This window comes from Heptranchias perlo, chromosome 5 (genome assembly GCF_035084215.1).
Source record: "Heptranchias perlo isolate sHepPer1 chromosome 5, sHepPer1.hap1, whole genome shotgun sequence".
Classification (NCBI taxonomy): domain Eukaryota; kingdom Metazoa; phylum Chordata; class Chondrichthyes; order Hexanchiformes; family Hexanchidae; genus Heptranchias; species Heptranchias perlo.
The window spans coordinates 59,417,433-59,437,882 of NC_090329.1; the positions used below are offsets into that span (position 1 = coordinate 59,417,433).

At 41.1% G+C, this 20,450-nt stretch overlaps 1 protein-coding gene across 2 annotated transcripts in view; it reads left to right on the forward strand.

Annotated features, from left to right (window-relative positions):
• Positions 1-18,651, forward strand: part of msraa (methionine sulfoxide reductase Aa) — a 321,830-nt gene extending 303,179 nt beyond the window's left edge. For both annotated transcript variants that reach the window (XM_067984453.1, XM_067984456.1), the window contains one exon: positions 15,348-18,651. In XM_067984453.1, coding sequence (XP_067840554.1) covers positions 15,348-15,512 — 165 coding nt within the window. In that variant the 3' untranslated portion in view covers positions 15,513-18,651. The remainder of the gene's footprint in view (positions 1-15,347) is intronic.
• The last annotated feature ends 1,799 nt before the right edge of the window (positions 18,652-20,450 follow it).

Consider the following 20,450-nt stretch of genomic DNA (forward strand, 5'->3'; position numbering starts at 1 on the left):
AACTACTAAATAGTACGTATCTGTCCATCAGAGTCAAGGACCTTTCTTTTCATTTATAGTACAATGTTTTCTTATCATTAGTTATTTCATTCAATTAAATTAATTAATAAACATTTGCCCTGGAATGAGACCAATTGTTTGAAGTGGAAGTACTTAACTAAAAGGACTGAATAGCAGTTGGTGCTTTTAGTTTGAGATTTATGATTTTCTATGAAATGGGATATATTTGAGGTGAAGTCAAAACATAATTATAATCTATTAAATATTATGGTTAGATTTGTTCGCACCCAGCTGTACAATATTACTACTGGAGCTTGGAATTACATACAGTTAGTGGCATATGCAGTAACATTGGATTTTCTTCTTTTTAACATCTAGGCTGAACTTTGCTGCTTATCTAAGTCAAGGATTTTACTACTGGGGATGGGGCTTACTTTTTATCTTGGATACCCAATTTCAGCAGCAAGCAGTCCAAGTTGGGTTCATCAGAGCACAGTAAAGGTGCCTTAACTCACCTCTAAAAATACTCCTTAACACCTCCCTACCTCAGAAGAGCATCTCCTACTAGTGCACATATTTTCATTACATTTCCCATCCTTGTTGCCTTTATTTGAGATTGCCACTTTGGGTATCTGTGAATCCATGCTCACTAGGAATCGGGTTGAGATAGCTCAAACTGATTTCACTTAGTATATTTATAGCTAGCAGAGTAAGGGCTGCTTTTATTCCCAGCCTGTGCTGACTTTGAACCCAGATCCCAGAGGTGGAGGTTTGGTATGCTAATTATGTACTGGGATGCATTTCAAGGACATTTAACTGTCAATTGAAAGAAATTATTCTGACCTTGTACATATTGCTAGTTAAGCTACATTTGGGGGACAGTATGCACCCTACCTTATAAAGGACATTGATTCAATGGAGAGGTTTAGAGAATGGAAAGAAGGATGATTCCTCTGAGCTATGAAGAGAGACTCATTGAACTTGTTTTCACTAGAAGAACGAAGTTTGATAAGACACATGATTGAGGATTTTAAAATGCTGTGAGGAAAAGATAAGGTAAATACAGATTATTTAACTGAGACTATGAGCACAGAACTACAGGATATGCATATAAAATTAACAAGCCTCAGGCAATACTTAAGATTAGAAGGATTTTTTTCTCATGAAGTAGTGGATATATGAATTAGGCTCCGAGCTATAGCAGTTACTGCTGTATTAGCATCTTTAAAAGATAGATGGATAAATATCTGGCTCAGAGTGTGATTGAGGACTATAAGGATAAGTGGAGATGAAAATAATCAATTGCTGAGTGAAACATGATCATTTCTGAGGTGCTTAAACCATGGCAGCATCATGGAAAGATGACACCTGGTCTCGGATATACAATGTAGGATGTAAGATTAGATAGATATTCTGGAGTTTTAATTGATTTATATTTGGGAGGGACAGGGAGAACAGTGATTTCCAGTCATATAGCCTCTTTAACGTAAAAGAAGTTCAAAGGCAGTTCACAGAATAAGATGGGGAAAATAAATGCCCAGCCAGGATAGGAGAGATTAAAGTGGTCACCAAAGGCTTGGTCAAAGAGATGGGTTTTGAGGGGGTTTTTAAAGGAGGGTAAAGAGTTGGAGAGATTTAAGAAGAGAATTCTGGAGATAGAATCCAGGCAACTGCAGGCCCTGCCACAGATGGCAAGCTGAAGGAAAGAGGGGGTGCACAAGAGGCTGGACTCAAAGCAATGGGAAGTTCAGGGTCAATGTAGGGCCGAAAGAGGTTGTGGAGATAGGTTGGGGTGGGGCCAAGGAGGGATTCAAAGGCAAGGATTTTATATTTAAGGCTTTGGGGGACCAGAAACCTCTGTAGAGTAGCAATGAAATGGGTGATGGGTGAGCAGGACTTAGTGTGGTACAAGATGCATGTGACATAGTTTTGGACAAGTTGGAGTTCATAGAGGGTGGGGAATGGGAGATCAGTAAAGAGAGTGTTGGAATAATTGAGTCTGGAGGTGATGAGGGCATATACGAAGGTTTCAACAGCACAGCGGCTGAGGTGGAGATGAGTAATGTTGCAGAAGTGGAAATAAGCTGTCTTAATGATGGAGAGGATATGGGACTGCTGGAGGCCACTTTGGAAACATTGTAGGTAACTTTGTGAAATTATTTTTGTGGGGCCAAGAGGAGCATTTACACTCCTCCTGACCGCACAAACATCTTCCCACCCACTGGCGGCTGATCAGTGGCTCACCGCCCCTCCGGATTGCCTCCTCACTTTCAAGTTTTGACTTCCAGCTCAGTTCCACAGAGGAGCCACCAGATTTCCCGCCCTCATTCAGCACTGGCACCTCACCAAAGTTATGCGGATGAGGCCTGACCATGAAAATTATTCGGGTCTCCAGCCGGTGTCGTCAGGGGGAAGGTGCGAGCACTCCGCCCACCACCCGCCCAACCCGGAAATCACTCCGTGATTTTTATCTACAAAATAGAGCAAACAAATGTAACTGATTTTTGTTTTTAGATGTTTGAACATAAAGACAACAAAGGGAAAGGTTGAAATTATTTATGTGCTTTCAGTCCTTCTGTATTTTGGAATGCTGTTTTGTTCCTAAACTCTTGCTCTGACTTGAAATTTCAGGGATTCAAGTTTTAATGCAACATATAAGTTATTACTATGATACAAACCCGGAGCATAAATGAATCTGGACTACTTGCTACCTATCTAAAGTGTTCCAATTTTAGAGTTGGTTGTAACTGCTGTTGAGATAACCTCATACTTTTCAACATTAAATTTCATTCTTCTTTTTAAATATAGATGTATTCTGAGAGTAATTATAATATGTGTAATAATGTTCCTTGAAAAAACTTTATCCAAATAGTGGTGGATAAAGGAATAATTAAGATCACGGTTTATGGGGCTGAACTATTGTAATACATTCCATGACAAAAAAATGATGACAACATTGTGGGCTATGAAATGGCCCACCTCATGATGAAATGGAGTTACTGATAATGTGCTGACGCAATTAAAAGGCAGCAGGCTTAAATATTCTCTTTGTGATATAAATTTTACTCATTAGGAAAAGTGTAAGCCTTCTTTAGACAGCAGTGTTGTCTGTTGCTGAACACATTATTAAAATCACTGCTTAACTGTTTTATTAAAGTGGACTAAATGGTACTGTGGAGTGTTTCATCGAGCTCCAGGTCACTGTTATGTGGTTTTACAGCACAGCCTCAAAGGAGGTATGTGTTTGAATGGCTGAATTGTTGACCTGCCATTATGCGCCTGAGGGAATTAATTTGTCCAATCCTAGCACAAACGCTACTGCATTAGATGAGACTGTAGAATTGTACACAATAGTTCATAAAGCCCTATAGAACACTGAGTGCCCGATTTTACAAACAGTCTTCATTGCGTGGGACTTTATTCCTCAGTGCTGGCTAGAACGGCAATGAGAACTGCAAACAGTGGTGTGTGCCAAGGATAATGGTGTGCAAATAAACTGTGGAACATTGTCTAAGTGAATATATATTTTATTTGGGCTCAAAAGTGATAAAGATGTGCTCAAATATGATAACGATGTTGCATTTAATTTGACCTCTTGAAGTCAAAGCTTTAAATAACCTCAGAGCATTAGCATGAATAAGCTCCAGCCTTAAAAGCACACGGCTGTCTTACAATCCAGTTATTTCATGACACTATAAGCCAGATGAGTATTTCAACCACAAGGTCATTATCCAGGGTGTTACGTGTGAAATAATGGTAAGGGTATAACACCTAACATGCAGTGCTCATGAGGTCTGTTTCTCTGCCTGTTGTTTCTATGCCCTTGCAATAACATTGACAACAAGCCTAACGGAGATTTGATAGAGGCCTTTAAAATTATGAGGGAACTAGACTGTGTCTATGTGGTTAGACAATTTGAATTAGATAGATTAGGTGAAACCAGGGGGACATATAAGTTATGTAAGCATAGATGGCAGGAGGGTTTTCTTTTCGTAGAGGGTCATTGACCTTTGGAACAAGTTGCTGGCTTGTGCAGTGGGTCCAGAGTTACTACAAGGGACAGTTCTGCACAAAAGACTTCCTGATCTCAAAACGTAGTCAAACAAACCTCAAGAATATTTATCCATCCCCACAACCACAAACATATGAAAATAATGGGTAAGAAAAGACCAGCTGGTCCATAAAACCTGCTGCACACTCATGATGCCTGGAGCATCATGACTATCTCTATTGCCCTCCACAAACAATAGCCCACCGTTCCCTCTGTGCAATACGTGCTGAGGAGTATCATGTACTGTATTATGAACTAATTGATCATCTCAGTCTAAACATTACTCTATAATCCTCAATTTCATTCCCTTCCAGATATTTATCCACCTTTTTGAAAAAATTAATTGACTGTATCAATTGATAGAGCATCACTTGCTGGGATCATGGTATGCTGCAATAAATCTTTGGCTAGTTCTCTGAGAAGCAAAGGCTTAAGATTAATACATAGTTAAGTTTTATTCATTTAGTGCAAAAATTTAATTTAGGTTGACACAAATGCCTGGCAAAATATGAGCTATACAGATCAGGACGGTTCCAGGTTCATTCCCCCTAACTGTATTGCGTTAGCTGATCTCAGCAAGAGCTGTGGAACTATGAATGGGCCAGAAAGATAATCAGCTCCTGATCCCAACCCTCCTAATCCCTGCTGGAAAGTGTGAATGTGTGTGTTCACGCGCACATTTGGCTGTGATGGCCCCCACATTGAAAGGCCTCTAATACGACTAGACTCACGTGAACAATGGACCCTTAGGCGAGATATCATATGGCTGCTGGAACCTATGGAACCATGGGGGTGATTTTAAACCCCAAGAATAGATGGGTTGGGGACGGGTGGGAGTTGAAAATAGTTGTTTTTTGGGTCGCGACCGCAACCTGGCTTTATTTCCGGGTTTAACGTTGGCGCATAAAAGTACAGGCTTTCCACTGGGAATGCAAAGTCCGAAAATTTTGCGGTTGTGACCCAAAAAAAAACTATTTTCAACTCCCACCCGCCCCCAACCCACCCGTTCTTGGGGTTTAAAATCACCCCCATACCTCAGTATTAAAGGAGATGGGAAAATTAGATAAAGAACACTCAGATAGATTCCTGTCCATGGCTGTCATACAAGCCCAATGCTGTAAATAACCACATACAGTACCTACAATCTCTTGACAGGATTAGGTTTAGTATTGAAAGCAAAAATAAAAAAAAGTACTTATTATTAAGAAAACACTCCAGTGAAACATATACATCTACAGATGTGTGAAGGGAAAAACCTGTCCTCAACAAACACTTGGCAATAAACTCATTTTATAACCATCTGCCTGTCAATAGAACAATTTACAGACACCTGTCAGTAGCATCTGCCAAGTCAACCACTCTGATGAGTTGATGTCACATTTACCAGACATGGTTCAGTACAGCTTGGGGATTTTATCAGTTTACATAACAGCAACTATCACGTGATATTTGCCGTGATACGATATTAGACAATGTTATTTTTCTGTTCACAATTTACCAGAATTTTAAGCTTTAATGCACAATTTGTGGTTTTATTCTTTATGGGTTCTGTCACCAGTATTTTTCAACTTGATATTAGTAGTGGGGAATACGAGTGAAGTCTGGCCCCAGTTCTTAATTTTGCATCTCATCACTATGGTAAAGGAAGCCTGATAAAGGCAGCAAAAGATCAATGAATTAAAAAAGTTATATACAAATATCACTAATAATATCTTTTCAAACATTAGTAATAAAAGTTGAAAGCCTCAAACACACTTTAATGTGCTCTCGGACAGAAAAAGACAAATATTACCCACATTGGAAACATTCACTATATTTCACTTGCTACTACGGGTTTTAATGTATGTGTGTGTCTATATATATATATTGTAAAGTCCCATAGATTCCCATGTTGAAATATATTTTATGACTGTCTTTGTGTTCAAGCTTATTCCTTCCAATCTCTTATCTTCCAAGGCTTGTGCATTTGTGTCTTCTCTTATGTGCCTGACTCAATACATTTTCTATCATTCTGTTTCTTTCCAGTCTTTTGTCTCCTGTAGGGTATTTTTCTACCCCTTTCCAATGATCGACGTGACACCAGTGTAGTACAGTGGAATTTTTATTAAGTTTCACATAAGGTTCAGCATTACACGCGCCTAAGCAGTAGTCAACGGTCCAGAACAAGAGTTATATCACCCGTCCCGCTCCGGGTGGAGGTCGTGCCCACTTCGTACAGGAGTCTTGGCAGTCATCCCGCCTGGGGTCTTTTCGTTCAATACCGTTGTAGGCCCATGGCCTTATCCCGCCTGGGGTTTCCTCTTACCCTGCTTTGGGTTCCCTTTCTTCTTATTGCCCCCTTACTAGGGACAAAGCTCCCATTGTAGGCCCCTGACATGTTGGCCTCTGACCTTGTCGAATCCGGATCCTCTTCTTTTTTTATTATTCAATCATGGGATGTGGGCGTCATTGGCAAGGCCAGCATTTATTGCCCATCCCTAATTGCCCTTGAGAAGGTGGTGGTGAGCCGCCTTCTTGAACCGCTGCAGTCCATGTGGTGAAGGTTCTCCCACAGTGCTGTTAGGAAGGGAGTTCCAGGATTTTGACCCAGCGACGATGAAGGAACGGCGATATATTTCCAAGTCAGGATGGTGTGTGACTTGGACGGAAAGGTGCAGGTGGCATTGTTCCCATGTGCCTGCTGCCCTTATCCTTCTAGGCGGTAGAGGTCGTGGGTTTGGGAGGTGCTGTCGAAGAAGCCTTGGCGAGTTGCAACAGTGCATCCTGTGGATGGTACACACTGCAGCCACTGAGCGCCAGTGGTGAAGGGAGTGAATGTTCAGCGTGGTGGATGGGGTGCCAATCTCTGTATTCTGCGGCGAGTGACTCACCTCCTGACTCCCCAAAGCCTTTGCACCATCTACAAGACACAAGTCAGGAGTGTGATGGAATACTCTCCACTTGCCTGGATGAGTGCAACTCCAACAACACTCAAGAAGCTCGACACCATCCAGGACAAAGCAGCCCACTTGATTGGCACCTGATCCACCACCCTAAACATTCACTCCCTTCACCACCGTGGCTGCAGTGTGTACCATCCACAGGATGCACTGCAGCAACTCGCCAAGGCTTCTTCGACAGCACCTCCCAAACCCACGACCTCTACCACCTAGAAGGACAAGGGCAGCAGGCACATGGGAACAACACCACCTGCACCTTCCCGTCCAAGTCACACACCATCAAGACTTGGAAATATATCGCCGTTCCTTCATCGTCACTGGGTCAAAATCCTGGAACGTCCTACTTAACAGCACTGTGGGAGAACCTTCACCACACGGACTGCAGCGGTTCAAGAAGGCGGCTCACCACCACCTTCTTGAGGGCAATTAGGGATGGGCAATAAATGCTGGCCTTGCCAGCGACGCCCACATCCCATGAACGAATGAAAAAAATCACAAATACAAATGATGCAGTGAGTCAAGGTACATGTGTGTTTTCAGCAATACATTGGTTAACAATCATCAGATATATGTTTGATTAATACAAAAGGCGAATTACCCAAAGTACACATTTGATATAGATTAAACAGGTGACTGTATAAACTTACACTCCTTATCTTTATTAATTATCCCCAATGGAAACTTATTTGTATTCTTTCACAAATTATTTACCCCCTTTAATCACTATTATTGTCTACAACATTCTTAAGCAAAAAGGATTATAGCAAGTTGCTTTTCATAACTTATGAACACCAGAATAGTTTGATGTTAATTGTCTACCATGAATGGTAAGACAGTGTCGGAACAAAGAGATATAGGGGTGCAGATAGATAAAGGCCATAAAAAGGCAAATCAGTTTCTGAACTTTGTATAGCGGCATTGAATATAAGAGCAAGGAGGTGATGTTGAATTTGTACGTAGATGTTGGTTATTCCACAGTTCAATATTTCATGAGTTCTCGGCACTCCATTATAGAAGGATATTCGAGCCATAGAAAGGGCACAGTGGAGATTCACTGGAATGATACCAGGAATGAGAGTTTATAGGTATGAAAAAAAGCAAAATTGGAGCTTTCTTCCCCACTAGAACAAAGAAGATTAAGGAGGGAATTCAATAGAGGTTTTAAAAATTATAAACAGCGAAAAGTAGTTTTCATTGGTTGGAAAATCACTAACAAGGGTGCATAGATACAGGATCATCACTAGAAGAATGAATTAGAAAGTTAGAAGAACCTTTTTATACAGAACATGGAATGCTTGACCACAAGTGCTATTGAGAAGAGACTATAACATAATTTTAAAGGGAATTGGATAACTATTTGAAAAGGAAGAATATAAAAGGATACAGGGAGAGGGCAGGGAAATGGGATTAAAGTAGGTAACTCCAATTAAGGAACTAGAACCAGCGCAAACATTATGGTCCGAATTGCCTCCTTCTATTTTGTAATTTCTATGATTCTATTAATAATATCGTACACCAGTCCCATGTTATAACCTAAAGCTGGTTGAGCAGCAGACCATAGTGTAGCCTGCATTATACTGCTTGGTGTTCTACTTAAACATAAGAGACTAGCATACATGTGTTTCCCACCTACAATTTGATGACTATTCTTTATGATTGAGAATGTCAAAGCTATTTTTTAAAACATCCCTGAATTCAGAGCAGCGGCAGAATTAAAACTATTTTTGCCTAGTCTATTAAGGAGTCAGAAAGAGTATATGTCAGGGTATTATTGAACGGAAGGAACAGGCTTGACAGAATGATTGGCCTTTTCCCATTCCATGCTTTCTTAAATAAAGTCAATTTTGATCAGGAAGTATTCTAGTAGGCAAAACTTGTGACAATGCACAACTTGCTTAAATGCAGAAGTAGTTGTACAAAAAGTATACTTAATAACATGTCTGCGTAGACAAAGGCCATGTCTTGTTCACAGGCTCATGCTTTGAAATAAGAGATTGCTGTTAACAAATATTCAATAAATGAGGATATTGCTGCTGACATTGCAGTCCTTTAGACTGTCAATATAAATGGTAGACAAACAAAGTCTAATGAAACTTTTTAACAATAAACTGCTTAATTTTAGACAGATTCAAAAGCAGAAATCTTCATGTAAATGCATTTTCATAAAGGGCCCACTCTTGAGAGATTATCCAAAGTGACGTAGTTTATCGTAGAAATCATGGTAGGCTTAAACCATGTGCAGTGTCATTACTGATACTAAGTGGAGTGTTCCTTCAACACCAGCGTCGTCATCTGTGGAGTATCTTGTAGGGACGAGTGACAAATCTGTATCTGCAAAACAAACTGGTCTAAATTTGGACGATTTTGAATTTTTTAGAAAATTCCTTAGTTGCCCCAGTTTGACAATTCTGATTCACAGCTGGCTGTGTGTGTGTGTGTGTGTGTGGAATGTCATTATCGTGCCTCAAATTCACATCCAGATAAGTGGAAGGGAATGAATCCTCCAGAAGTAGGTGATGTGTAATGTTGTTATTTTTGTGTTGATTGGTCACAGCTTCACAATATGTGCCTGTCTTTATAGTGGTTTGGTGAGTACACTCATGCACCTGTTTTATTTTGCAGTATAGTGTGGGTGTGCATCCAGCTGCTGGAATTTGTTGATTTTAGAATATTCAAATCTGAGTCTCTAATTAATATTTATCAGAATAGTCATCCCTGCTTATTTGCAAAGAAGCAAGAAATACCTGACAAAACACAAGTTGAGAAATGTTGCAGAATTCAAAACCATTCCGATAAAACACGCTCTGTAAAAATAGATTCCACTCATTATAGCACAGTCCTATGGAGCTAAGCATTTTGCGCATTATAATGAAGTTTTCTTTATAAGAATAGAAAATGATGCACGGGAATGAAAAGGTCCAGTAGCCATAGACAGTACATCTGGCCATTTTTAATGCCTTGTTGATTATGACCTAACTATTTTCTATTGATCCTGTAAGATTGATATCTTGTTATAAGACCTGGCTATAATACTGCATGGAATTCTACTTTCTTACTTTATCTCAAAATGCTTTATTATTCATCATTTTTGTTCACAATGCTAACTATAACCTTTACTGAAAGTACAATCCATAAAGTGTGATCCCAGAATAATTATGAATTTGAATGTAACTGGAAACTTTATAATGAGGGTGGGGGCAATTTATTTCCACCCTGCCTGAGAGTTTTCTTCACTCCTGGCTCCTGAGTTTAAATTGTTTGATTAAAATGAATCATTGCATGCTCTTCAATTAAAATTTTCAAATATAGTAATTCAGTTGACTGTATCTAATTAGTACATTTTCAATTCCATTTTCTGCTGTAGGTCTGAGTATTTTTTTTATTCTTTCACTCCCTCAATCAACACAGCAGTTTACTGATCCCTTTTGAACGCCAGTATTGGTATTTTTTTATTCGTACCTGGGATGCGGGCGTCGCTGGTGAGGCCAGCATTTATTGCCCATCCCTAATTGCCCTTGAGAAGGTGATGGTGAGTCGCCTTCTTGAGCCGCTGCAGTCCGTGTAGTGAAGGTTCTCCCACAGTGCTGTTAGGAAGGGAGTTCCAGGATTTTGACCCAGCGACGATGAAGGAACGGCGATATATTTCCAAGTCGGGATGGTGTGTGACTTGGAGAGGAATGTGCAGGTGGTGTTGTTCCCATGTGCCTGCTGCCCTTGTCCTTCTAGGTGGTAGAGGTCGCAGGTTTGGGAGGTGCTGTCGAAGAAGCCTTGGCGAGTTGCTGCAGTGCATCCTGTGGATGGTACACACTGCAGCCACGGTGCGCCGGTGGTGAAGGGAGTGAATGTTTAGGGTGGTGGATGGGGTGCCAATCAAGTGGGCTGCTTTGTCCTGGATTGTGTCGAGCTTCATGAGTGTTGTTCGAGCTGCACTCATCCAGGCAAGTGGAGAGTATTCCATCACACTCCTGACTTGTGCCTTGTAGATGGTGGAAAGGCTTTGGGGAGTCAGGAGGTGAGTCGCTCACCGCAGAATACCCAGCCTCTGACCTGCTCTTGTAGCCACAGTATTTATATGGCTGGTGCAGTTAAGTTTCTGGTCAATTGTGAACCCCAGGCTGTTGATGGTGGGGGATTCGGCGATGGTAATGCCGTTGAATGTCAAGGGGAGATGGTTAGACTCTCTCTTGTTGGAGATGATCATTGTCTGGCGCGAATGTTACTTGCCACTTATCAGCCCAAGCCTGGATGTTGTCCAGGTCTTGCTGCATGCGGGCATGGACTGCTTCCTTATCTGAGGGGTTGCGAATGGAACTGAACACTGTGCAATCATCAGCGAACATCCCCATTTCTGACCTTATGATGGAGGGAAGGTCATTGATGAAGCAGCTGAAGATGGTTGGGCCTAGGACACTGCCCTGAGGAACTCCTGCAGCAATGTACTGGGGCTGAGATGATTGGCCTCCAACAACCACTACCATCTTCCTTTGTGCTAGGTATGACTCCAGCCACTGGAGAGTTTTCCCCCTGATTCCCATTGACTTCAATTTTACTAGGGCTCCTTGGTGCCACACTCGGTCAAATGCTGCCTTGATGTCAAGGGCAGTCACTCTCACCTCACCTCTGGAATTCAGCTCTTTTGTCCATGTTTGGACCAAGGCTGTAATGAGGTCTGAAGCCGAGTGGTCCTGGCGGAACCCAAACTGAGCATCGGTGAGCAGGTTATTGGTGAGTAAGTGCCGCTTGATAGCACTGTTGACGATACCGAGTAAGATTGGAAAAACCCCTTTACATGACAGAAATAAAGAGGAGTGGAGTTAGGAGGGTACAGATAGGGGATATCATCCTTTGTGGGATTCGTCTTTCCATTTCCTGCAGTTTTGTTGCCTGTTCCTGTGAAGCATCTGTTAAAATAAATGCATTTGTTGGTCAGCTTAATTACAGTAACTGTACATCACTTCTCGTTGTCAGAGATTTTTGGTTACATTTGATGCTGAATGCTGCACTTGTATGTTAAGTGGGCCAGCAAATGTTTTCAAAGTCTTTTATGGGACTAGTTGTTCATTGTTTGGAAGGTAAAAGTTGTTGCCTGAATAGTCCAGTAGGTAAATGTTGTGGTACTGAGCTACGCACACCTGAAGGTCCCAAATTCAATTCCTGTTCTGCATTGAGGTGACAGTGGGAGATGCTACCATTGGCCTTAATGTCCCTAAGCTTGACAGGTGAAAAGTCACCATGGTTGCCACTCCTGATTGCTATCCTGTCAGCCTGCTGGAAAGTGCCAACTGAGGACGGGATACAGTTTGGCCTCATATAGTTACATAGACTGCTGAGACTAGAATCAGACATATAAATTGTCAATTTGAGAGAGATTCTGAAGGGAACTGCACCCTAGCATGAGTCACTGCCTTCAGGAGAAAACGGGGGTGAAATTGGTCTTGGAGGGGTAGCACAGAACGCGCGGTAGTGAATCGCTGCCCATTTTACACACTGCCCATTTTACACACTGCCCATTTTACACACTGCCCAATTTTCTTTTCCTTTATCGCCCACTTTGTGCTACCACTCAAGACCAATTTCACTCCAAAGGGGAGAAAAGTGAGGGGAGAGGAGGGAAGAAGGAAAGTATAAATGGAATATTAAGCCTGTTGGATTAGGAATATTCCCGATGGCTGCTAATACTGTTGTGTCCCTCTGTTACAAGGCAGGTTGAGAGCATAATATGAGTTGAGAATTTTGTTCTACACCTAAAATAGATTTCAAATTGCTCCTGTACTGGCTTGATACGTAAACACGAATGCAAATGTATTTTTCTATTATATTATTACAAACAATACCATTTGAGACACTGTGTCATTAGGATGTAGCTTTAAATTGAATTCACTGTCATTTGTTTTTCTTCCAGTATTCTAATCCTGTTCTTATCACCCATGAAGAGCAGACTGGTAGGGACAGATCTGTTCTTCATGGGTGTTTGTAATGTATTCTGGGAACAGCAAAGAGCTGTAAAAGGTAATTTAGTATCTCACTGCAAAATATAATCCTGTAAAATTCTCCCCATTACTCCCATCTCGTACATCGATCCATGAAAGTTCTACATACCCAAAAATACAAATAAGACCTAAAGGCTCCTGCACAATCTTAGGACATGTATAAGCTGCTTGACCTTTGTTCTTACAGTTTCTACATTACTACTTGTGACTCTTTTAGAACTATCCATTAATCTGCGTCTTGAACAAAGGTAGAAGTGGGAATTTGTAATTCTTGGGGAAGAAGGCTGCCCATTAGTTACAGTTACAGTTTCCAATCTGAACTGTCACTTGCACTTTGGTTTGTCCAGAGGTCGGGTTTTTATCTGTGGGAGCAAAATGTGACCAGTTGACAAAAGAGCAGCATTAACCATCATAGCCTTTCTTCTGAGAAATAGGGTGAATGCATGAAGATAACTTTGGGAACTGGGAATAAGGGTCCTCAGTAATCACGTTCCCCTGGTGTTTCCACTGTTCATAAATACTAAGGAGGAAGGGACTTCTAGAATGCAGGATTACAGCATTTGATGATGACTTCAATCTACACTTTGAGAGCATTTCATTATAAGTCAAACAAGATACTTTAACCCTGTATCAATTTGGTAAAGCCAATTTTGGAATATTCTGGGCAAAGCAATATTGATATGTAGGGAGCGATTTTGACCCTACCCACCTGGCAGAACTTGCCCAGATTACTCAGCTGACTATTCCAAATTTTAACCTGCTGTACTGAGCAAGCAGCAAGGACACCCGCCCAAACCAAGGGGGGGGTCCTTCTTTACACATGCGCGTTTGGTCCCGAATGCAATTTTAACTGGATGGCCTGTGTGGGAAGTCACAGTGGCTATCCTGCCAGGTGAAGACAGGGGGAAGAGGAGCCGGGCTCATAAGAGGCCCCAGCAGATAACTTTATTTGCTTTCCTAGCCCCACGAAGAAAGCCTCCACTGCCGTGAACTCCCCCCGCCCCCTGCCCCGACCCCCCCCCCCCACCCCCGAATGCGAAATCCCCGTGAGATGGCCCTGGAAGTCAATCCCGCCACCTACGTGATGGCAGCTGGCGGCCTCTGGGCTGCGTGATTTTCCACCACTTCCTACCCAGACGGATGGGAAGTCGGATGGTGGGATTGAAATGAGGCCTGGAAGTTAAAATAGCCCAGGCCTCATGTCTAGAGCACCGGTTAGTTTCTGACTCACCCCGTTACCCAGCCACCCAAGACCTGTCCGGAGTTAAAATCGGGACCATGTGGAGACTTCAGAGAAGAGCAAATCCCTTAAAAAAAAAAGAACAAGACGAAATGTAGAAAATGGTGGAAATTCACAACAATTTCAGCATCTGAAAGAAAAGGATAGGTTAACATTTTGAACATAACACTTCATCAAATGTAGTTCAGTAAGGTTGGAAAAACCCCTTTATATGACAAAAATAAAGAGGAGTGGAGTTAGGAGGGTACAGGTAGGGGGTAATTCATTGAAATATGCTAACTACTTTTTCTTTGTATTTCAGGCAGGTTATTCTGTTTGGAATTTGGCAGGTTCAAAATTAATGAGATTAGAAGGATTTTCTTCCCCGTAGAGTGCCTGATCTTTCAAACAGCAAAAATAACTAATGCTGTGGTGGTTAATTCTTTCAAAAAGGAGCTGATTAGATATTTGGGATAGGACCCACATTCTATATTACAGAGATAAGTGTAAAGTGAGTTGATCAAATGCTACATGAAATGTGATGGTTCCTCCGTTGCTCAGATCTGAGGGGTGAAGGGAAGGTGTCTATGGTTGGCAGCTAGCTAAGGTTCAATTTTAATAACAGGGATAATAATAATATTCTGGAGTTTCACATGATTATCTTTGGAGATCAGAGAAAACTTATTTCGAAGTTCACTTTAGGAGATTAAATAGATGAAGTAGAGTCCATGTTGGGATAGATCGTATATGGTCTGTTGAAGGAGTGGGCTTGTTACGGGGGATGGTCTTTCAGGAACGAGGGAATGGAAGTAAGACATTCAATACATCAAGCCTGCTTTGCTGTTTTGTCAGTCGTGACAACACTCTTTTTAATCCTACTTCCCTGCCTTTTTGCATATCCCTTAATATCCTCACTTCCCAAACAAATATTTATGTCTCTTTTGAGCACCTCAGTTTATTTAATTAATTTAACTCAATTCAGTTATCATCCATTGCTGCTGTCTTACGTTGTAGGAATCTTTATAAAGTGAAGCTGAGTGGGCAGGGATAATATTTATAACAATTATAGAGCTGGTTTACTATAATTTTTTTAATGTCTAAATTGTGCTGTGAATCTAACAAACTCTGACTGTTACATGTCTCTGCAGGAATTGAATGGAAGTGGGTATGGTGAAATCACAACAGAAATCCGTGAGGCTCAAGAATTCTACTTTGCTGAAGATTACCATCAGCAGTACCTGGATAAGAACCCAGGCGGTTATTGTGGACTGAGTGGCACTGGGGTATCTTGCCCAATAGGTGTTCGGAAGTGAGACGTGGTTCCGATAAGAAGTTATCCCAATTTGCCTCCATTAACCTGTTTCATAAATAATGGGGTAGATTCTCTCTTTCAGCAGTGACAGAAAACTGGCAGGAGCGAATTGGCCGCCTGTTATACACCCATCCTCCAAAGCAGCTGAGAAAGTGAAAATCTGCCCCAATGTGTGGAAAACAGTTTTATGAAACTCTGTGTTCAAATTCTAATGTAAACCTAAAAGTCCCGATAAGCATTAAATTGCAGTAGAAAGTATAATAATTTGCCAACCGTTCGTTCTTATGACATTCTCACCTAAAGGACATTGTCAGTGCCAACTAGTGAGGGTAAGGCAAAAAAAAAAATTCCATCAAAATATATATTTCATTTTCTTACCCTTTTGCTCTCGTCATCTCCGACATTGGTGCAAAATGAAATCCAGTTGCTATCCCACAAAAAACAAAGAAAAAAATGATGTGATTACAGCTTTAATGGGAAAGATTTCTTCTGTGTACTATTTAGAATCATTGAAAGTTACGGCACAGAAGGAGGCCATTTGGCCCATGGTGTCCATGCCGGCCAAAAAAGAGCCATCCATCTTAATCCCACTTTCCAGCACTTGGCCTGTAGCCCTGTAGGTTATGGCACTTCAAGTGCACATCCAAGTACTTTTTAAATGAGTTGAGGGTTTCTGCCTCTATCACCGTTCAGGCAGTGAGTTCGAGACCCCTACCACCCTCTGGGTGAAAAATATTCTCCTCAGCTCCCCTTTAATCCTTCCACCAATTACATTAAATCTATGCCCCCAGGTCACTGACCCTTCTGCTAAGGGAAATAGATCCTTCCTATCCACTCTATCTAGGCCCCTCATAATTTCATACACCTCAATTAAATCACCCCTCAGCCTCCCCTGTTCCAAAGAAAACAATCCCAGCTTATCCAATTTTTCCTCATAGCTAAAATTCTCCAGTCCTGGCAACATCTTCGTAAATCTCCTCTCCACCCTCTCTAGTGCAATTACATCCTTCTTGTAATGTGGTGACCAGAACTGTATGCAGTACTCTAGCTGTGGCCTAACTAGTGTTTTATACAGTTCTAGCATAACCTCCCTGCTCTTATAGTCCATGCCTCGGCTAATATAGGAAAGTATCCCATATGCCTTTTTAATCACCGTGGCTACCTGTCCTGCCACCTTAAGGGATCTGTGGACATGCACTCCAAGGTCCCTCTGTTCCTCCACACCTATCAGTTTCCTCCGATTTATTGTGTACTCCCTTGGCTAGTTTGCCCTCCCCAAATGCATTACCTCACACTTCTCCAGATTGAATTCCATTTACCACTTTTCTGCCCACCTGACCAGTCCATTGATCTCTTCCTGCAGTCCACAGCTTTCCTGCTCACTGTCAGCCACATGGCCAGTTTTTGTATCATCTGCAAACTTCTTAATCATGCCCCCTACATTTAGGTCTAAATCATTAATATATACCACAAAAAGCAAGGGACCTAGTACTGAACCCTGTGGAACCCCACTGGAAACAGCCTTCAAGTCACAATAACACCCGTCAACCATTACCCTTTGCTTCCTGCCACTGAGCTAATTTTGGATCCGACTTGCCACTTTCCCTTGGATCCCCCTGGGCTTTTACTTTTCTGATCAGTCTGCCATGTGGGGCCTTGTCAAAAGTCTTGCTAAAATCCATGTAGACTACATCAAATGTGCTACCCTAATCGACCCTCCTTGGTATCTCCTCAAAAAATTCAATCAAGTTAGTCAGACACGACCTTCCCTTAACAAATCCATGTTGACTGTCCTTAATTAATTGGTGCCTTTCTAAATGACAATTTATACTGTCCCTCAGAATTATTTCCAATAATTTGCCGACCACCGAGGTTAGTCTGACAGGCCTGTAATTACTCGGTCTATCCTTTTCTCCCTTTTTAAACAATGGTACAATGTTAGCAGTCTTCCAATCTTCTGGCATCATGCCTGTAGACAGGGAGGATTGGAAAATGATGGTCAGAGCCTCCGCTACTTCCTCCCTTGCTTCTCTTAACAGCCTGGGATACATTTCATCCAGGCCTGACGATTTATCTACTTTCAAAGATGCTAAACCCCTCAATACTTCCTCTCACTATGTTTATCCCATCCAATATTTCACAGTCCTCCTCCTCAACTACAATCTCTGCATCGTCCCCCTCTTTTGTGAAGACAGACAAAGTATTCATTAAGAACCATGCCCACATCTTCCGCCTCCACACATAGGTTACCTTTTTGGATTCAAATAGGCCCTACTCTTTCCTTAGTAAACCACTTGCTCTTTATGTATTTATAAAACATCTTTGGGTTTTCCTTGATTTTACTTGTCAGTATTTTTTCATGCCCTCCCTTTGCTTTCCTAATTTCCTTTTTAATTTCACCTTTGCACGTTCTATACTCCTCTAGGCTTTCTGCAGTATTAAGCTCACAGTGTTTGACATAAGCTTCCCTTTTTTGCCTTATCTTACCCTGTATGCTCCTTGACATCTAGGGGGCTGTAGATTTGGGAGTCCCACCCTTTTTCTTTGTGAGAACATATTTGCTCTGAACCCTCACTATCTTCCTCCTTGAATGCCTCCCGCTGCTCTGACACTGATTTACCTTCAAGTAGCTGTTTTCAGTCCACTTTTGCTAAGTCACTTCTCAGCTTAGTAAAATTGGCCTTTCCCCAATTGAGAACTTTTACTCCTATTCTATCTTTGTCCTTTTCCATAACTATGCTAAATCTAACTGAATTATGATCACTACCAGCAAAATGCTCTCCCACTGATACTCTTTCCACCTGCCCAGCCTCATTCCCTAATACTAAGTCCAGAACTGCCCCCGCTCTTGTTGGGCTTGCTACGTACTGGCTAAAAAAGTTTTCCTGAATGCATTTTAAGAATTCTGCACCCTCTATACCACTTACATTTTATATTTGCAGTAAAGTCATAAATATGAATATAAAGAACATGTTTTCACATGTGTTACAAATATCGAGTAGAGGAAGAATAAGAACAAAATGTATTTGTTGCTCACTTTTTTGTATTGGAATTATGACTATGTACCAGAGACAAAATTGACTTGCATATCACAAAAGTCACAGGACATTAAATAGAAAATATTTCTTCCAGTGGAATAATTTGAAAAGTCCTATATAATAAAAGATAATTTAAATGCCTGACAACGATATAATGATTAAAATTTTGGGATAGTTTGCACATTTAAAAAATATTGGGTTGGATTTTGCTCTGAGCAGCGAGTGAATGGCCCCCTCCGTTTGGTAGACTTGGACTTGCGTAAAGACTTTTCATGGGCTTTTGCACGGGAAGTTCCTCCCATTGGGTGCTCCATCCAAAGCAGCGCCCTCTACAGGGCATCTGGGACCTGAGTGACCGGGGCAAGCAGCTGGCTATCCCTTTAACCAATCAGATTGAAGCTACGCAGAATGAGAACCAAGTTGGAATAATGAATTCAATGTCAAATCAGTTACAGAAAGCGAAATAAAGAGAAGGTAATAAATATGGAATTAAGAGACAGAGATAAAAGAGACAGAAAGAAAAAGTTAAAAATTTTTTTTTTTAAATATCCAACAACAACTGAAATCTGAAGGAATGAGACTCCACACTAGTAAAAGTTAATTTTCAGTGCCAGAGAGATTGTTTGGCAGTCATTAAGACTTACCACACCATTAAAAGTTTGCTTAGACTTAAAAAAAAAACGTGATGCACCTTTTTTTGGCGAGATTACTTTGTTTCCATCAGGGCAGTAGAAGACTTTGCGCAGTAGCATTCATTTTAATGGTGAGTCAGTTGGCGAGATGCAGTTCTTGCAAAACTTACGGAGGAGTAGGGCATCTGGTAGAGGAACTTCCGGATTTCCGCATTTAACTGCGCATGTGCGGTCGCCAGAAGTTGCTGTACCAGATGAACAGAAATAATGGTGAGCCCTGTTAGCCTCACTGTTATTTTCAGAGCAAAATCTGGCCAATTATCAGGACCAAGTCTAATAAACCCCACAAAATAAAATAAGTTTCACTGGCAGTACCTCCATACTAACCGTTCCCGCAAAACAAAGTGCAGCAAAAAAAGCCAAGCACTAGCAGTCGAAGAAGCAATAAAAATCGCTGCATTAGAGCTGTGGACTGGAGACCTTATGCAATTTCATTTCAGCAGCCCGGTAATAAAATTTGGCATTTTGTATCTAAAGTTGATACAGGGTCTTCTTTCAAGTAGTTTTGTTAGACTTGAAATTTATAACAGAGCAACTTTCTTCAGCTTTCTTTTCTGCTCCGACAACAATTTTCAATCATTGCTGTATTTCTAACAGCCCCAATAAACATTTAACATTTCTACTATAACCAGCTCTTTGGATGTGGTTATTAACTGTCAACCCAACTTACGTGACATCCTTTTTCATATCGGTTTACATTGCTTGTACAGAGGGATCCCAGGGCGTAAAGCAGCTTTGCAAAGATGCTTCACATTTCCAATTTGTGACCTTAACCTTCATTGGTACAGACCAGTAACATCATTAGTTCTGACAATTACACAAATGATGTAAAATAATTAGATCCAATTCTAGACCTCATCATAAAGTTTGAAAAGATGTAACTAAATCCTTCAAACAAAAATCAAATCACAGCCAAATTATAGTTGTTTTACATTCCTAGCTAAAGTGAGGCATGTTCTCAATTACTAAAGGTGATGTCACAGAGCCATCAAACTCACAAATTTGGAATGAGATTCACTCATTTTTGCTATATGATGTATTTTTCTGTGTCTTATTAAAAATCAACACAGCTCCATAGCGCGAAATTGCATACAAAGGCTTAACACGTTTATATGAAATTTGTCCGCTATTTCAACGGCCACCCGTTTAAAATAAACGGATTAATGCTTGTGGTAAAATAGCAAAGCCATTTCATTCAAGCATGTTAAG